We start from the raw sequence: 19,820 nt of genomic DNA on the forward strand, positions 1-19,820 counted from the left end.
CCTAGCTTTCACCCTCTGCCCTGTTCCCTGCGTCCCGCTCCCTCCTGGACGACCCAGGGCTGGAGAGCACAGGTACGCTTCCCGGGCTTGCACTAACGTGCGCCGAGTGTCAGACTTGGCGGCCCCTGCAGACTCCTCCACAGCGGAGCGGCGGCGGGCTGACGTCACGACGACGTGTCGACGCAGCTGTGGGGCGTGGGCGCGCCTTCGGAAGGGGAAGCTTAGATTTGCGTGACCGCCCAGGGGGCTCGGGGCGGGGGCGGGGCCGGGGCCGTGGGGTTCGCGGAAGTGAAAGGCCCTCAGTCCGCCCCGAGCTAGGCCTCAGCTCCTTTCTGCCTACATCCTCTCCTTCCCCCAGACAGACAGCTTGGGCTTGGGAAAGGCAGGCAGGCGCGTACTCTCCCTGAGGGTGTGGTCCCTGGGACTTAAGGGCATCGTAGCCGAGGGGTCTGGTCCAGAACGAAACATGGACCGGGCCGGCCCCAGGCATGGCAGCGTTTCTTTTCGAAATAGTGCTCCCTTACGTATTCGACTGGCGTTTAGGTGCACACCATGTAATATGCCGGACTCTGGTAGACTCCGGGGCTCTCTAAGTGAAGAATGCTCCAGGAAGCGTCAGGAAATAACTCCTTCTCCAGGGTTCTAGATTCCAGCCTCTATGGAAACTCCTCCAAGTGTGTGGCCTTGGGTAGGTCCCTAACGGGCTTCAGTTTCCTTATCTGTGAAATGAGGTTGGTGATAGTCAGTTTAGAGTAGTTGTGATGAAAGAGATTAACTAAACCAGTGCCAGATTTTGAGTAGGTGGTCAGTACGTGTTGCTTGCTTAGTGAGAAAACCATAGACTTTGGCCAAATGCTGGGGATAAAGTCTTCTGCAGAGAAAAAGTTCCCCTGTTCCCTCACATGGTAAAGTTTCAGGTGTTTTTGAATGAATGAGGTTTTTGGAGTAGTTTTAAGCACCACCTGGTTAGTTGTGGTTAAAATAATAAGACTGTAGGAAGCCTGTTTGGTTTTAAAATCAGTTTAATACCCTTCTGCTTACAATAAGATTGTCGCGGTATGTTTGCAATTCTTTAACTGCCAGGTATCCACTTCTTGCTTCTCTTTTTTTCTGATTTCACAGCTGATATGTATTAGTATAGTTTTTGCATCTCAAACACCCAAAGGTATGAGAAAATGACTTTGTTTATATTGCTACTAATCACTTCTTAGTTTGTACAAATGAGTGAGACCTAAGGAACTGGTATAGCAATGAGGTTGACATAGCAACTATCCCCTTGGGCACAGTTCTGCTGAAAGTTAATAATTGTTCCCCTGGTCTCTGGTTTAGTGGAACTTAGTGTTTTTGCTGCATTGAAGATGATTTGTAATAATTCTGCAAGAATGGATTTTGAAGGGATTGTTTTGAAGATAAGAGTTGTTTCTATACAGACCTCTCAGGCCTGCAGGTAATTTCAGGAATGGTGGTTGACTTGGGATGATATTTTTTTTTAAGATGAAAAAAAGAGAAGACCTGGTGGGAAAGCAGCCCCAACCAAGTGACCAAAGGAACCCTAAATTAAACGAACAAACAAGCAAACCCCACCTGCAAGTGGTCTACTTCATTCTGTTCAAACCTCAGCACAGCTTTGACTGGCAAAGTTCTCATTTTGTAGAAGAGAAAACCAAGGCCCAGTGAAGCTAAGGTTTTTCTGTGTCAGGTGGTTTGTAAGGACTGAGAACTGATGACTGTGGCCCAGTGTTTTTCATTTTCATGTGCCACCTCTGGACATCAAGGAAAGATTAAATTATGTTCAGTCCTCTGTACCCTAGGAAGGAAGAAATAATACATACTTTAAAAAGATTTTCTTCAAACTGGTCTAAGTTAATTTTGGTACTTAAAGGGATAAGGTACCATTTTCTGGGATTTATGTGTGGAGCAATCCATTCACATGGTCACAGGTAAATGAGGGGTGATAGGTGATCCCTTCTTTCTGTGCTGATCTCTTGCTGTTCCTGCATTCTGCTTCCTCCATTGTTTTTCAGGCTTTTATCACCAATGGGAACAACTTTTGATTTCTTCAGAAATTTTTTATTGGAAAAGAATGTTGGAATTTCATCTCTCATGAGACTTTCCCCTCCATATGTCTAGTCCATGTCCCAAAATACCACTGGATTTATCTCTTACAGATGCACTTCTGTCTGTCATTCCCCTGCTTAAGCTTATTTAATGGTCTGTCTTAACCTTTAGAAAAAAATTCAAGCTCTTGAGCTTGGCGTACAGTGACTGCTTCCAGTGTGTCCAGTCTCATCTTTTGCCTCGTGCCCTTTCAAGTCGTGTTCTGTCACAATTCCTTATTCTTCCTGGTCCTTTATCCTCTACCTGGAATACCTTTTTCTGTTCCCTCTTGCCAAGCTCAAGCTTGTTCTGCTGGACTCTTCTGAGGATCCTCCTCCTCTGGGAAGTCTCCCAGGATCCTGTCAGTGGTTATTAGGTCTCCTCCTGTACGCTGTCCTGGTGCCCTGCCAGGCCCCTATCACAGCCTTCAGCACACTGGCTTTGAGTGGTCTGCTCAGTGTCTGCGCTCTCTTTGGACTTGTAGTCTGTGCCTTCAAAGAGCTCAATCCTTCATTTCCTTTTACGGAGTTTTCTTTTTCTTTTTCTTTTTTTATTATATACTGAATTTTTAAATGTTGTTAAAACCTGACAAAATTAAGGCAAGTTTGTATGTTACATTCAGCTGTGTAGATGCTTATATTTTAGTGTCTGATGGCTTTTGGTTTAAAACTGAGATTCACCACTTCCTTACTTGTGATCTTGGGCAAGCTATTTAACCTTTCTGAAACTTGGTTTCCTCATTGTAACTTTTGGATGTTAATAGCAACCTTGTAGGCTTTATGTGAGATGACCTTTATGAGGTCAGTCAGTGCTCTGTTAATAAATGGCAGAATGTCTTCATGTTGAAGGAAGGGAAAATGTTTTCTGTTCATCTGATAAAGGGTGCTGACTATTTAGAGTTAGACAGTATTCCGAACATCTTTGGTCCAGTTTTTTTCCAGATAATTGGGCTTTTTGTGGGGCTCCCTTCATCTCAAAAGTGTTTCACTTTGAACAATAAATTGGTCACCCTAACTTATATATTAAAACCTAACCTATGCCTCTCACTGTGTTAGGTAATTTTTAAGGATGGAGGTTGATGGGTATATTTATCCTTACAGGTTTAGTAGAAAGGTTAAAGGAGAACTAAAATATGAGCATTTATGGAGCAATTAAATTCTAAACTGTATGATTCTGAAATATTACTAGATGTTGAGGATTCTTGGTTGCTGGATCAGTGAGAGGAACATTTTGAGAAGGAGAGGGGACTTGGGCCTTGAAAGTATGTATGTAACCTGCATTTATAAATCAGTCACTCTTGCAGTCCACTTTTTCCCCATTCTCCCCATTCTGCAACCCTTTTATATTTAAATTTCTTTATTCATTGAACAGAAGCATTAGCTAAATTACTTATCTAACTTAACGTCTCTATGTCCGAAAATATTTTTTTTCCAGTTTTGGTAGCTTTTACTCATAAGATCTATTTTCCACCTCTGGTTATTTTTACTCTCTTCCTACTTCCAAATTTCCTATACCTTTTTTTTTTTTTCATTATGGGGTCCAAAAAGTCATAAATTACTTCTCTAGTAAACTTTTGACTAGTATGTAGAATAGTGAAGGAAACAAACAGCATTCCTATATCTACTTGATGCTCTTTGCTGAATATTTCATAGTGAGTTTTTCAATAGAAGCTGTGTGCTTTTTGTTGGAAGCCAGTGGGAACTAGTTTTCCAAGAACTAGTGTTTGGCAAAACAAATTGAAATCTGGAAAATTCAAATGCTTTTCAGAGAGATTAGTTTTGAACACGTATTTGCAGGTGGTTAGTTTATTTAGAACAATCTTGGTGTTAAGGAAGGTTATGGACTGTAATCTTTCATTTCTCTGACCATGGCCAGTATCACAGTCCTGGAACAGCCATCCCTCAAATGCTTCTTGTTGGCCAAAATGGAACATAGTTTAGTGAGTGTAGCTGGATCAGCATAAACTCATGACCATGCCTGGAAAAAGCTTTAAGTATATGCCTTTTGGGTAAGGAACTGGTAAAGTCATCCTTATATAGGAAATTTAATTCCTTAGAGATTAAAACTATTTTAAATTACTGTTCTCTAGAAATTTGATCATTAAATATGTGTGCAGAATATGTCTCTCTGTTTTACCAGTAACAAGTTATACAAAAGTATAATACATTTGTAAATTGGCAGTTTATTCTACATAATTGAAAACATTTTCTTGTAAAACATCTGCTTTTCCAGACAAGAATCCATTTGGCCCAACAAAATGATGGCATTTTTTATAAAGGCAGGACTTTTTATACTAAAGAAAATTAAATTACATTGTTGTTCACACATATATTTTTGGTTATAGTATTGTCACAACACAAAATTAGTGGAGTATCTTGGAACCTCCAAACAATTTCTATCCTAAATTTATTTCTAGATCGTAAGAATATGATTGTTGATAATTTCTATGGAAATATTTGAGACATAACTCTTTCTGTTTTGTGTTTTGAGAAATCAGTAATGAAGATAACATTTTAGAATGTTGGGCTAAAAGTCATTCTAAAATCTCTATTTTTTACACTATGTTAATTTTATTTCTTTATCTTTTAAGATATGACACAGTTACTTTTTTAGAGATGATGAAGCAGAAAAATGCTGTATGATTTTATCATGTGATAAAACTTACAGAAAGCTTTCAGTAGCCCACAAAGTCAAGCAAGAACTCATTTGAAATACTGATACCAAATCTTATCTCATAAAATGTTTTCTGTAAATAGAAGATCCGTATCCTCTTACACTGATTTTTAAATTTTTATTTTAAATATAGGAACTATTTTTCTTTTAATGATTGCCAAAAAGATAATTCAAGGGGTGAAAAAGCAAGTCTTTATTCATCATATTCATTACATCATGAGCCATGAGTCCTCTCCTTCAATTACTGCTTAGCTTTTACAAGACTTACAGGTGCTGAGGATTCAAATAAATAAGGTATTCTTTTTTGAGCTTCCAGTGTACAGAGATAAATATTTAAACAAATGAATGGATGAAAGATAAATACCCAAATTGTAGATGATAATTCTCTTGATTGCAGTGACTTACCTGAGTATATTCTTCTTCACCTTTAGGTTTGGTTTTTCATTTGATTGTGTGTATCTATATATTTTTAATTCTTCTAGTCTACAGAGAGCTCAGAATTTGTTATGCTCTATTAACAGATGTTGCATGTTTTCAGAATTCAGGTGGATCATCTTAGACTATCTGTATCTTATTCAGCAATTCCATCTTGATATGACTTGCCAGTATATAAAAAATATGAGCATGCTTTTCATTGGCCTATATCCTAAATATTTATCTTTCTGGTATATAAACCCTTCAGACAAAAACACATACTTTTTTTTATAGACATTTTGAAAGGTTTCTGAATTGCTAATTGAATATTGTAAATAATTTTCAACCTTTCATATCTACCTAAAGTATTGAAAATTCTTGAACATATGTATTTTATGATACACATATATAAATATAAATTACAGAGAGGTAAAATATCTCTGAAAAAATGCAGAAAACCTTAAATATAACATTTGATTTTGTATAAAAAAATGAATTCAGGGAGACATATTACCATATATTAGAGTTGTGAAAACAGCCTTAATGATTGCTGAAGCACTGACTCATTACTTAAGATGGAATCGTTTTGAAGAAATTCATAAATATCCACGTTTTAAAAATGACATTTCCAGCTTTGAGAGAAAACAACTAGGTAATTTAGTTAAATTTACAAGTAATGTCATTTATCCATTATCACCAAAAATATCCTAGATTGAGCTTTTTTAATAGGATTTATTTATAGGAATAAATGAATTTAACTTTGAAAGGTCTACTTTCAAAAGAATAACTTACCTTCTTTGTAGCTATTGTTGCCAGATACTTTCGAAAGTATTTTAAATTTCTCCTGTTCTAGGTAGGAATAACATACATCTCTTGTTGGATGGATCTAATGAAATTGGGAATCATAGTTGTCCCGTGGTTTTTATATTCCTTTTCTAACCTGATTGGATTAAGATATTATTGTAATACTTCAAGAAATAGACCAGTAATTATTTCTGCATTCTTGTGTGTGTGTAGAAAATGGCAGGCTTTTTGGAAATTGTGTATGGAGGTTGGCAGTTGTTGAGTGGTTGTGCTATGCAATTTTGATACTGTTTGGAATTAGTACCCCAATGAGTAGCAGTTATAATTTCAGTTTTGTGTGTGAAATAGTATTCTTTTACACATCTTTAGGATTTTGATCATATATCGTAGGGTAATGACAAAAAAAGAATCTACTGAAATGATTCTTTAGTAACTGCAATAATTAAAATATTTCCTAGCTTTCAGCTTGTGTGGAGAAGTTGTTGTGGAAGCCACCTATAAATCCATTCACCGAATTTATGGAGGAACCTGCAAATGTTGGAAGTCATTCAGAAGAACTGGTTTCCCACTTTAAACGTAGACCAGAGAAAGAACATTTACCACAGCATGCCAGTGAAAATCAACTCAGCTGGTATTCTCAACAACAGCAGGGGATATCTTAATCTTTTGATTTCAGGGTTTCATGTTTTGTCTGTATTGTAAATTATTTGACTCAAACGCAGCATTCTTTCAAGACTATTTTCTTCCAGTTTAGTAATTCATATTTATTTAATCTGATTACAAATGTACTCATTTAGCAGAATTTGTCTAGTTAATTTGGAATTTTAACAAAAGCAATCAAAAATGAAAACCTTATCTATTAAGATTTTGTAAAGTATATAGCTTTTTAAGTAAGGTTAATGAAAATATAACTACTATGGAATATTGGAAATACAATTAGCGACCACTAATTCACTGCCATTTGGTATATTGCTCTCTAGCAAATACTGGTCATGTTTTGCTTCTTTAGAATGGGGAATGTGCTTATTATTTGTATAAGTCATTGCTCCCCAAAATGACAGTCTTAAAATGCCATTTTTGTTGCTATGGATAGCATAGTCCACTTCTAGTTTAGCTGGTTATAAATGGAAATGGTATTTGGTCACCTACAATCATTCTTGACTTTCTGTCCGTGGTTTTTAATGACAGTTGTCATTTGTAGCCAGTATCTTCTTAGGCCCATCATTTTAAGCCACTGGTGCTTAAAAATACAATCTACTTTTTGACATAGCCTCTAAGATGCCATCAGTTGTTACTGAGCCATTATATTATGTTCCCTAAAAGAAAAAGTGTCAGTTAAAGAAGGACACGATGCTTTCTCATCACTCGGAATTTGATTTGTAAACATTGGAGAAGCTCTTTCAAACTTAATTATACGTAGATTTTTAGTCCAAATAACTTTTAGCTCATATAAAAATAAGATGTAAATGAAATAAATTTGTTAAGGCATTCTCAAAACTTCTTTATACTCAAAGTCCAACTCTTCTGAGTCACTTTGTGACTGAGAGCTGGCCTTGCTGTTGAGAGGATTGGTGATACTGGCATTTCTGAGGAGCCTCTGTAACTGAAAGAAAGTTGGTTGGTCATAGGCTCTTCCTTGCAGTGTATGGCAGTGTACATTGGAGTCTTGCTTCTAGAATGTCGCTAAACGTTACTGCTTCACCAACTCCCTCATCCCTCTCTATGGCCCTTTGTTGCTGAAGGGTAAAAAATGCTGCACCCCATCTCTAGGTTATTCTTCAAAACTTTGGACACTCATTCTGAAAGTTTTGGGGACATACAGGAAAGACAGCACAAGACGAAACATCCCGATTTCAGGATGTAAAAATGTGAACCCCCCAAAAATGTACCTTACAGTGGTACACAGCATGTCTAGGTAAAACGCAGCCAAGAAGGCAAATCATATCAGTCTTATTCTGAGAGATGTATTAAGAGTTTTAGATATCTGGAGAGGTTTAATTTTTTGTGTTCAGTTTCTTCAGCTTACACATTCTTCTGGAGGAATTTTTTTATAAAGAACAGTGAGTTTCAAGAAAGGGCTTGGGAGTAAGGTCTAAAAAGGCAAATCTTTTAGGTTCGGAGTAAGGGAGAAGGGAATTTGAAAAAGACACTTTCACACAAGTCATTTTACAAAAGGGATGTTGAATAATTGGCAGATAACACAGTGATACATTGCTGTTGGTGCTCTTTGTGTTTCACATATCTTAGCATTTTAAAAACTCTATAGTTAAGTGTAGAAAAATATGGAACTGTAGGAAAAAATTTATACATTTTCAGTGGCAATTTACTGTTACTTTCTGGAGAGCAATTTATGAAACTATAATATTTAATCAGGCTGTGCTCTATTTGCATGAAAAGTATAGCTAGTTTATGTAACAGCTTTAACTTAAATTTTATTTGTGTGTATCTTATTAGCCTAAAGCAGGACATCCTAAATGAAAAGACTGAATTGGAAGCCACATTTAAGGAAGCGGAGATAGCAACTTGTTCTGTGGAATTACTTTTGCCATTGTTTAAGGAAACCATTGAAGAGATAAGTTTTGAAAATGTGAGTACTTGACTTGTGAACGTCTAATAAAATGAGAAGCTAGGATAACGCTCCGAATGCATTAACTGAGGTCTCGTACAGCAGTTATGCTCACGTATTGCTATTTGATGTACAAAAATGTAGATTTATCAGTGTTCTTTATTCCTATGTCATTAACTGCAGTTCTTTTCCTCAGAGGTAATCTCAGGCATGTACTTGGTAAGAAGCTGAGCTGGAAACTGTATACTTTAGTTCTTGACTTACCTGGAGTTAAACAAGAGTCAACTTTTCTCAAGAGTGAATTTAAAACTAAAATATTTTGAGGGATGAAATATATCTGTTTTCTACAGTGTTATGCAGAATAGAGACCGCTGTTCTAAAATTTCAGTGTTGGGGGCAAAAATTAGATTGTATTCTATTAGTTTTATTAAAATGCCTGAGCTACTTTAGGGTTTAAACCCTTATTTTGATTTCATTTTACTTTAGTGCACCATGTAACACGTACTAGTTACTGTGAATAAACTTGGCAAATTTTCCTTACTATGTGCAAAAGAATGGTTTTATTACTAGGAAAAAGTATTCTTTGATAATCGTAGCATTATATTTTAGAATGTCTTAATGCCATGTCTTAAAATGTGTTTGTGTTTCTTATATTTTGTCAGGCTAATCTTTCTGCATCTAATTTGAAGATTTCTAAACAGAAGGAAATATTAACAAAAGAATTAGACACTTTAAAATGTGTAAGACAAGCTTTAGAACATCATCTTAGAAAGAAAGAATACCAACAAGTAAGAAATACTAAGCACTATTTTAATAGTGATATTTCTCACTTGAAGGGTATATTATTTCTTAAATTGTGGAAATTAAAATATTGGAATATTTGAAATGGAAATAATTCTTGAATTTTTATTTGAAATGGCAATCATTAACCTCTCCTTTCAATGTTTCATTGTTTTACATGAAAGCAGCATGTTTTTATAAAAAATATATTTTTATTTATTATAATTCATTTTAGTTGATTATAATAAAATACTTCTAGAATTTAAGCTTTTGTGTACATTATACTTATACATTCATACATTAGTTCTTTAACAGTTTGATTGAGATATACTTCACATACCAAATAGTTCACCTGTTTAAAGTACACAATTCAGTGATATTTAGTGTATTCACAGAGTTGTGTGGCCATCGCCATTATCAACTTTAGAGCATTTTCATCACTACAAAAAGAAACCCTTGGCCCTTTAGAAGTCTGAGTCCTGTCCCCACACCCCTCTTTAGCCCATTGTCTACTTTTTCTGTCTCTATGGATTTGCTGATTTTGGATATTTCATATAAATGGAATCATATAATATGTATGGCCCTCAAAATGAATAAACATTTTTCTATGTTCTCATTTAAAATATTTACATAGAATTCTGTTACTGATTTGCTGTAATTCTTTAAGAAATTTCTTTTTCCTAGACTTTAGGTTGTTGATAATTTTTACCTATTTATGAACAGCACTGTGAGCTTTCTTTGTGTATAAGATTTTTGTGATTTTTGTGTCATTGACTTGTACTTTCAGAAGTATTATTTAGAAATTGTGGACAAAAATTGATTTGGAACACTTAAGCAAAAAATCCTTCTGATGGTTTTAACTTAAAAAAAAAAAAAACTAAACTGTGCATAGTAGTTGTCCATATTAGTTTCTTAAGTGATGCTTATTCCTCTTTCTGCTTTTTTATGTAGAGAAATACAGTTTGTGAACACTGATTTATAACATCTTTTTTCCACAGGTGGAGGGCAGTTTATCCAGCATGTTAGAGAAGCTGACTGATAATGAAAGTGAAAACGCTGTAAGTCTATACTTGGTGTCTGTTCTTCTGATATTTTTTGTTTATATGCTGGTTGGTTTTATAAAATTAACCAACATTATCCAAGTTGTGATATTTCTAACTCTTATGTTACATTTGCTGAAGAATCTTAAAAAGAAGCTACTTGAAAAGGAGACCTGTATCCAAGAACTTTCTTGTCTGTTTCAGAATGAAAAGGTAAGCACATTTGGAGTTTATTTCATCATATTTTCTTGATATTGACTCCCTCTTTCTCTTCTTTCCGTCCTGGCCCCCATTTCTTCAGAAATACACAGAGAAAGTTTTTTAAGATTATTTTGATATTCTTACAAGTTTTATGTATCAAATATAACATCTTATTTTTTTAAAGTTGTTTTTCCTTTAAAGATTTTTATGCTGTTTCCAGTTAGGGTACTTTGCATAAGTCAGGGACCTATGTGTAAATTTGTGTTTCAATTTTAGTATAAATGAAGGAATTTCAGTGTTTGTAGGAGCATTTTAGACATACCCATAGTTTTACCTAGGAAGATAGGTAGGATCTTTTTAAAAGAGAGAATTAGGAGTTATTAACTAAAAAGGGGGGAGGAGGAGACAGCATCCTGGTTTTATATAAAATCCATTTGCAATGGGGGGAGTGTTGTGGTTCATGTAAAGTAGTATTTTGCTCTTTATCAACTTTTTGGATCATGTCTAAATACAGTAAAGTTTAATATTGTGTAGAAATACATCAACCAACACATTTTTTTTCTGTTACAGGCAAATGCTTTGAAAGCAAACCGTTTTTCACAATCAGTAAAAGTAGTACATGAACGACTACAGTTCCAAGTTCATAAAAAGGAAGCAGAGAATGATAAATTAAAAGAATACATAAAGGTTATAAATATTCATCTTTTTATAGTTTAAGTATTAAAATTAATGAACGACTATGAAGTCTTTCCTTAGTTCTGGAATTTAGTGGTTTTGAAAGAATTCTATTTAAGTGTTGCCATGGGAAATACATATTTGAAGCAGGTCTTCAGCTTTCTGGTCTTTCTAAAGATTTGGCTCCAAATCCCAATATAAAAATGCTATCTTTTTAGTGCCAATCTAGGAAAGATTTGTGACTCTTCAAATACTTTAAAAATCTCTCCTTTTATTAGTTAATTTATGTTTATTGTGGAAAATTCGTTGAATATAAAAGAGAAAATTAAAATAGCTTAAAAATACTGAAACCATTAACATTTGATATATAGTATTCCAGACTTTTTTCTGCATCTATACATAGACATATATATGCTCACACATATTTAGTAAGCAGACAATGAATGTTTATTATTTTATATTTATTACTAATGACTTTAAAATCAGTTAACCTAGCTTTGGTGTTTGGATAATTGAGTAACCTCCTTGTTTTGCAGTTTTTTAGCAGGATAATTAAAGGGAATTTTCTAGCTTATACCGAGTAGTTGAAATATTCTTGTGGAAGCCTCACAGTCACTTTGAGATAGGAGTTTGAGATTGCTATGGTATGACACAAGCTAACTGGGTCTGCTGTCATTATTTTTGCCAAAGGAAAAGAAGCAGTGTTTCCACTTTTGGAAGAGGAGTGTACAAAACACACCCCACTCAGCATGAGGACTTCTGTGTTAAATTTCTGTCAGCTTTTGTACCCCTGAATCATGGCAGATGTCTGCAGCCAGAGCCCCTGCTTCAAGACTGCATACTGGGGGTGGTTTTTTTTTCTTCAATGACAAAAAGCCTTTGCCCATCAAAGGGACATTAAGCAGGCTTATGGGGTTATAAATTTTGTCCTTTGCCTATAGATGCTTTTAAGCACTTTCCCCCAAAGATTCCTTGTGTTCTTTGCATCGGTATCGTAGGCATTGCAGATGAACTAGGCTTGAAATTGCCATTGCTCTGTCACGGTAAAGACAAAAGAAAACGTGTAATTTAACATCTTAGATCATCTACTAAAATTTATGTTTCTTACACAATTTTTAATTATATCCTCAAACAGCAATTAGGGAAGTTCTTGAAAATATTTTTCCAGTTTAAAAATGAAATAATTTTTAAAAGTTAGCAGTTAAATCTGTATATTCATGATAATTTAGAGAGCAAATATAAGGCTAAAATCCTAAGATTTTGCCATGACATTCACCTGTCTAATGCTTTGAGTTCAAATCCCCTTCCAAAATGCTATTGTTTAGAAATGATTAAAAAGTTGCATTAGGTCATGGATTTTCTTACATTCCTTTTAACATACACTTTTGAAATTTAAGGCATTAAATAATTGGGGGTCAGAATTTAGTTCTGTTTAGGTTTACAAGTTTTTTTAAGGATACAAACACAATGAACTAACTCAATTTGTCAACATAAATTTTATATTTTTAGTATTGTTGGAGTCAATTCATTGTATTGGCTCTTTTAAAATTTTAAATTGCATTATAATTCTCTTGAGAACTACTCCAAAGATGGTTTGAACCCATTTTTCTTTCTAGATATTTATAATGTAATAGAAGTTAAGCTAGAATATTTTCACATTTTTAGAACAGACAGATAATTATCTTTATAATATGTTGCATGTATAATTCTTTGGAAATAGGAAAAGGCAAATAGTTGGCTTTATGTGTACGTTCATTTGGGAAATGACTGTGAGAGGTTATTTTGAAACTATAAAAATAATTTGATAGTTTCAGAACAATTCCTAATAGTGCCCAAGGTATGGGATTTGATCAATCTAGTGAGAAAGTTTTGACTGGAACCTTCTTCAAAAAATTTTATTTCGCCTTAAGTGTTAAAGGGTTTTTTAACTGCTAGTGCGGCAGTTATTCATGGTGTGATGATGACCCCCTGTGGTTTCTTAGAGGAATGACATCTGTGTTTCTTTGGAAGGAGAGGATTCTTTGTTTCTCTGAAGTAAACTTATTCTGTTCATACGTGTTTTCTCCAACTACTTATTGAAATGCTTCGTGGGATTTTTTTAGTTTAGATAGATTTTTAAAGACAACTTAAGAATGTTTTGTGGGATTTTTTTAGTTTGAATAGATTTTTAAATACAACAAGTATATTTTGCTTCTTCTCTTAGTCCATGGAATCACTTTTCAAAGAGATCAAAGTCTTTAGATCTCGTTTAAGATGTACTTTTTAACCTAAATTTTAGTGGAAGTTAAGAAGCATAGTTTTTGTTGATCATAGAGTTAAGTAGAAAAGCTCCATCTTTTACTGTGACATCTTTGATTTTTTTTTTTATTACAATGATCGTCCAAGGAATGGAAAACTAAAACTTAAATTCTGTAATAATTTTACATTCTTTTCAGTATTACATGACTTCCAAGGAATGTAAAAGCATTAAAATCTTAAGTCTTTAAATTTTTAGATAGTTAGTACTCAAATATTTTTAAATACAAAGTCTTCAAACAATTTGAAATAAAAACATGAGAGTTATCACACTAAATCATAGCCATCATCCGCCTAACCTAATATTCTGGGTCTAGTTCTATCACTAAAAGTTAGGTAAGGAAACAGGCATATCCGTTAACACTGTCAAACTCGATGGAAACGTGCCCTCAAACACTTTTTTACCCTCACTAACTCTTATGGATCTGAACCTGTTTGGTCTTGGAATAATAACTTTCACAAACTTACTACTCATTGGGCAAAGCAGTACTTTTATTAAACTCGATGTAACTTACTCAAATGTCAGGGCATGCCCCTTAATTCTGGTAAATTAAAATTTTGTAAATGTGTTGATCTCATCTTTACTCTTCATGAGCTGCAGATTTTGATCGTATATCCTTTACATATTTTTCATTCCAGCTAAAGAGTCCTAATATATTTGGGAAGCTGCTGATTCCTTTGAGCTTTGTGTACCTATTGTTTGAATTGTCTCCAGCTCAATTATGTTTTTTTGATTTGCAGTAACTACTATGTGTAATATGCTAGGTGTGAAATTTAAAAAAATTTTAGTTAATCAAAAAAGTTTTAAGGAAGTTAGTTTTTGTATCACCAATATTAATATTTATAGAAGGGGAATATTAGTTTTATATAGGCTTACATATTTTAAATTTGCGTTTTATAACTGGTTACAAATAAACATTAGTGAAGTCACCTTTCTTTACTGTTTTGCTTTCTATTACTCGCATGACTACTCTTTTTGATGAATTCTATATGGAAGATTACTTACATATTTTTACAATGTTTATGTAAACATTGAATTTCTGAAGTAATTTAATTATTGCTAATTTTTTTTAGAGCTTAGAAACCGAGATATCAGAATGGAACTTGCAATTGAGAAAGAGTAAGCGTGAGGCTGTAGCAATAAAAGAATCAAGTAGGCAAAAAGCTATAGCTTTAAAAAAGGCATCTAAAATTTACAAACAAAGGATTGAACATTTTACTGGAGACATGGGAAACCTTACTTCCCAAATTAGAGAGCAGGTAAGTATATGCATTCTTTCTTAAAGAATTGTTTTATGTACTTAGTTTATGTAGTTAACCTCATAGTGCTTAATATAATGTTGTTCTTCTCTTAATGCTGATACTAGAAAAACTTTACTCGTACTCTTTTGCTTCAGACTTTATTTTGAAAGATTACATAAAATGTCAAATTGGCATATTGAATTATATCAGCATTTCCTTGGGACTTTATTAGAAGAGTGTGTTAAGTGTGTTCCAAAGCATCTATGGCCAAGTAAGGGTAACACTTCGTGCATATTCACCCTTGGAAATTTACAGTGCACATTAACATTAAATTAAAGGCACATTAACTTAATATTAAAGGCTCTGAGAAGGCCTTCAGTAAAACTAAAGCAGTGTCATGGAGAGCGAGTATTGAATTCAGAGTTCCCCACCACTTATTTAAGCACTGAACTCTTCTTTTATCCACAAAGCAACTCTTGGAACTGGTTCTGAAGAATACCAGTTTGGGAAATGCTGATTTATGTTATTAGACCATATGACTTTATTCAGTAATTCACTTCACTTAAACTCTGTAATGCATTTAAAACCATTTGCTGACGTAAACCCACCATGTGAAAGTGATCTTTGGGTGTATTACAAAGTTGAAATGTACTTAGTGCTTTGTTGTTTTTAATGAATTATATTTATTCAATTACCAGTTAATAAAACATTTACTCTCTTAAGTATCTTACTGATATCTTGCCTCTTAAGAACTTATGCTGTGGCTTATAGAATTATTAGAGGCTTTTAGAAATGCAGACAGAGTTGCATAAATGCTTGTATAAATAAAACAACTCAATATTTTATGAGTTTAACTCTTAACATTTTAAGACTCTAATATTTAACCTACATTCAGAAGAACTTAATTAGATAAAAAATAGAGGACTAAGTTCAAAATCTAGAAGGTTGTAGGCCTACTTGAATGCCTAAAAATATTGACTGGCAAAAGCTAACTGAATCGTTAACACACTTGGAAGTTTCCTATTTAACTAGCATCGTATCACTCATGCCCCAAATCATAATATAGGAAGGTTCCTCCACTTGTGCCTCTGGGTAAGGTACATACCTCCTCTAAGCTTCAGTTTCCTTATCTATAAAATAGGGGCTAATAGTACTGCCTATCTCGTATGATTGTGAGGGGGAATAAATGAGAACATACATGCCGGACCACAGTGCCTGGCCAGACTGCGTTTTTGCCATACTGGCCTCCTTGTGGTTCCTCTAATGCTTGGAGTGTGTTTGCTTCATTGTTCCGTGCTGTTGCCTCTGGCTGCAATGTTCTTCTCAGGCTCAATAATAGCTGGTTCTTTTAAACATCATTCTGGTATCTTTTTAACTGACATTTCTTCAGAGGGACCTTATTTTACTACTCCTTTTGAAAAAAGTCCCACAACAGTTAATCACATCAGTGTCTTAAATTTTCTTTTTAGCATTTATTTCATAAGTAAAATTTCTGAATATCTTAATTTATATTCTAATATAATTGTCCTATGTACACTTCATAGTGCATATTAATATTTATTTTACATAAAATATGAAAACAAACAGTCTTTCTTCAACATATCAAAACCATTACTGGTAAAATGTAAACAAAAAATGTCTTGCACATAGTAGATGCTGAATAAATACTTTTTCAGCGTGTGGATGAGTGATGGAAGGAAAGAAGGAAACAGTAAATGTTGACTGTTAACATTGTTACTTCTAGGTCTTCTGATTAGTAATTACTGGCACTTCTGTCACTCTAGTGTGTTTGTTTTTCTGTAGATTATAGAGGTGGGTACAGTGGCTGTAGCTCTCAAGGTGGATTTGTAGACAGTAGATTCATTTGACAGTTACTTACCGAGAGTCTGCTGTATGCCAGGCACTACTCAAGACTCTAAGCAATGAACAAAACAATCCATCTCTGGGAGCTCACATTCAAGGTGGATAACCCACCACTACCGCTTTCATTTCTTTGCTGACAGTTCTAGTGTTTGAAGGCCAATGGGTGATCTCCACAAAACAGCTTGGCATAGAACTACATATGGCCCAGCAGTTGCTCTCCTGGGTATTTATCCCCCCAAAGTGGGAACACTAATTCAAAAAGATACATGCACCCTAATGTTCATAGAAGCATTATTTAAATTGCCAAGATACGGAAGCAACCTAAGTGTCCATCAGCAGATAAATGGATAAAGAAGTTGTGATACACACACACACACACACGAATATTACTGAGGCATCAAAAAGAATGACTTTTTGCCATTTGCAACAACAGGGATGGACTTGTATGCTAAGTGTTTTATGCTAAGTAAAATAAAGTATTATGCTAAGTGAAATAAGTCACATAGAGAAAGACAAATACTGTATGATATCATTGATATATGGAATCTAAAAAATAAACTGGTGAATATAATAAAAAAGAAACAGATTCACAGATATGGAGAACAAACTACTGGTTACTAGTGGGGAGAAAAGGGGGGAGGGGCAAGATAAAGACAAGGAATTAAGAGGTACAAACTACTATGTATAAAATAAGCTACAAGGATATATTGTACAACAGAGGGGATATAACTAATATTTTATAATAACTGTAAATGGAATATAACCTTTAAAAATTGTTAATCACTATGTTGTACACCTGAAACTTATGTAATATGGTACATCAAACTATACCTCAATTTAAAAAAAACAGCTTGGCATCTAAAAGATATATAGGCTGCATCATTGAATGTTGGGGAATTGGGGAATTGCAAGCAGTTTCTCTGTATACCATAGAGGGCGTCTTTCTCTGATGCTTATGTGGTTGTCAGCATCTACTGTAGATAGAATGCCAAATGAAAAGTTTAATAAATGTAAAGGGAATTATCTTCAGTAATTACAAAACGTTATTTGAAAATAGTTCCATCAATATCCTTAAAATGTTAAGTTAGAACTGCCACTATGTGCCTATGAAATAATAGTAATATCGAGTCATTATTAAAGGTTACTTTAAAATTTTCCTGTGTTCAGAGCTGTACACTGAAATTCTCTGTAACGGAAGTTCCAAAGTTTATAGGATGGGTGTTTCCTTGTTTATAATGTATTTGTGTTTAGGGCCCTGAACAAAACCTAAGTGTTATTAAATTACAAAATGAGTATTTTATGTGTTTTTTAGGAAGCCAAGTTGTCTGAGACAATTTCAGCTTCCAATGCCTGGAAAAGTCATCATGACAAAATTGTAATAGAAAAAAACGAATTGGAAGTTCAGATCGAAACAATGAAAAAGTAAGAAAAAAATTTAGAGTTTTTTAATGTTTAATAAGTATTTTTAGTTCTTTCCTCTTTGAGTGGTTAGTATTTTGGTTTTTTTGGATTACATGTGGTAAAGCTGTTGTCTATATGATTTGATAATTTTGCTATTTATAATTCTGTAAGCTTTCGTTACTCTACTCTAAAAATACAATGAAAACGATTACCCACTAAAAGTGCATTGGTGTTCACATTTTGAAATTTTGAACTTGTAGGTTAGTATTTGATGTTTGAGTATGTGTCATCTATTGTTTGCAGTAAATGTTAACATTGACCTTGTCTTGAAATGGAAGTGATATTTCTCTACTAAAAATAATATTTAAGTAGCTATATATAACAAAGTTTATAATAAAAACATAAATGCTTCCAAATTTCTAAAAATTATTTTTCCTTAAAGTGTCTTATTGTATAACAAAGAAAATCAGTGAGGGAAAATATGGATATTTTATGATTTGAAATTTATTCATAAGCCCCAACAATAATGAACTCTGAATATTTGCTTTTGAATGCTTCATTTTCTGTATATTTTCTTCAATTTTATCATTGAAAACTAATGCATATACTTTGCTTCTAAAGATTATTTATTACATCACTTGATCCTTTATTTAAACTTGTCCCTGAAATTGTGCATATGTGTGTGCACATGTGTAAATGACAGACAGACCTAACTGTGGGTGGTAGTTTAGGTGTTTCATTGACTAGCAAAGAGAATGTTGTATAATTTCTCACTGGCATCATAAATGGTTAATTATTTCTAATCAAAGTTGCTCAGGTAGTAGTAATCATACAGGTTACCGCTTCCTATTTCCTTGGTTGTATGAGTTCTACTAACTTTTGAAACAGTGTACCCTACCAAAATAATTTCAGGAACACTCTTAAAATATATTGTTTGAAAATTTCTGTGACTTTTATAAAATATTTTATAAAGGCAAATCATTAATCTTTTGGAAGACCTGAAGAAAATGGAAGACCATGGAAAAAATTCATGTGAAGAAATTCTTAGAAAACTTCACACAATTGAATGTGAAAATGAATCTCTGAATCTTGAGAACACAAAATTAAAGGTACTATGTGTTTGTGTGTGTGTGTGTGTTTGTAATGACAGCTTAGTTTACTTGGTAGAAGTAGCTTCAGATAACAGCATGTTTGGAACAGTGCTCTTGCATCATTTTGTCCCTTATGTCTCTCAGAGTGTTAGAGAATAATTAGTGTCATGATAACAAGTCACTTCTAAAACTATCTATCTGTACATACCATACATACACAGATACTTAGATATCGATTTTTTAATGTTTATAATTATTTACACATACATGTAAAAATTGTTTTCAGCAGCATTAAATAAGATTTATAAAGTTGAGTAACTCTGTCTCAACCTAAAAAAATTTATTTATTTGCCAATTTTAGCAGTTAGATGAATCATCCAAAATTACATTAACTTTAATACATAAGATTATTTCTAGGTGTCATGGTTACGATAGGATATAACCTCAGGCCTGGTCTGTTTGAAACCAGAAAGTATGTTCTTGGCCACTTCATAACCAGAAAGAATTTTCCAACTTAATCAAATCCCAGGGGTGATTGGTTTTTATGTGTAGCCGAGAAAAGATGGGGAAGAAGTTTTTATACTTTCTGAGAAAAAGAATATTTGAGTTACCAATCATAGAAACATGTAACCTGATGAGACTTGACTAAAGACTTTGGCATCATTTTCACTTCCATAA

General features: G+C 33.9%; 1 protein-coding gene across 2 annotated transcripts in view; it reads left to right on the plus strand.

Moving 5' to 3' along the window:
• The first annotated feature begins 315 nt into the window (after positions 1 to 315).
• ODF2L (outer dense fiber of sperm tails 2 like) overlaps positions 316 to 19,820 on the plus strand; it is a 33,712-nt gene continuing 14,207 nt past the window's right edge. The window contains exons 1-10 of one of the 2 annotated variants that reach the window (XM_031465517.2): positions 316 to 688; positions 6,447 to 6,619; positions 8,443 to 8,575; positions 9,217 to 9,342; positions 10,333 to 10,392; positions 10,516 to 10,587; positions 11,146 to 11,262; positions 14,620 to 14,805; positions 17,963 to 18,072; positions 19,025 to 19,160. In XM_031465517.2, coding sequence (XP_031321377.1) covers positions 659 to 688; positions 6,447 to 6,619; positions 8,443 to 8,575; positions 9,217 to 9,342; positions 10,333 to 10,392; positions 10,516 to 10,587; positions 11,146 to 11,262; positions 14,620 to 14,805; positions 17,963 to 18,072; positions 19,025 to 19,160 — 1,143 coding nt within the window. In that variant the 5' untranslated portion in view covers positions 316 to 658. The remainder of the gene's footprint in view (positions 689 to 6,446; positions 6,620 to 8,442; positions 8,576 to 9,216; positions 9,343 to 10,332; positions 10,393 to 10,515; positions 10,588 to 11,145; positions 11,263 to 14,619; positions 14,806 to 17,962; positions 18,073 to 19,024; positions 19,161 to 19,820) is intronic. The other variant, XM_031465522.2, reaches the window with a different exon arrangement.

The sequence above is a fragment of the Camelus dromedarius genome, chromosome 14 (assembly GCF_036321535.1).
Source record: "Camelus dromedarius isolate mCamDro1 chromosome 14, mCamDro1.pat, whole genome shotgun sequence".
Lineage (NCBI taxonomy): Eukaryota > Metazoa > Chordata > Mammalia > Artiodactyla > Camelidae > Camelus > Camelus dromedarius.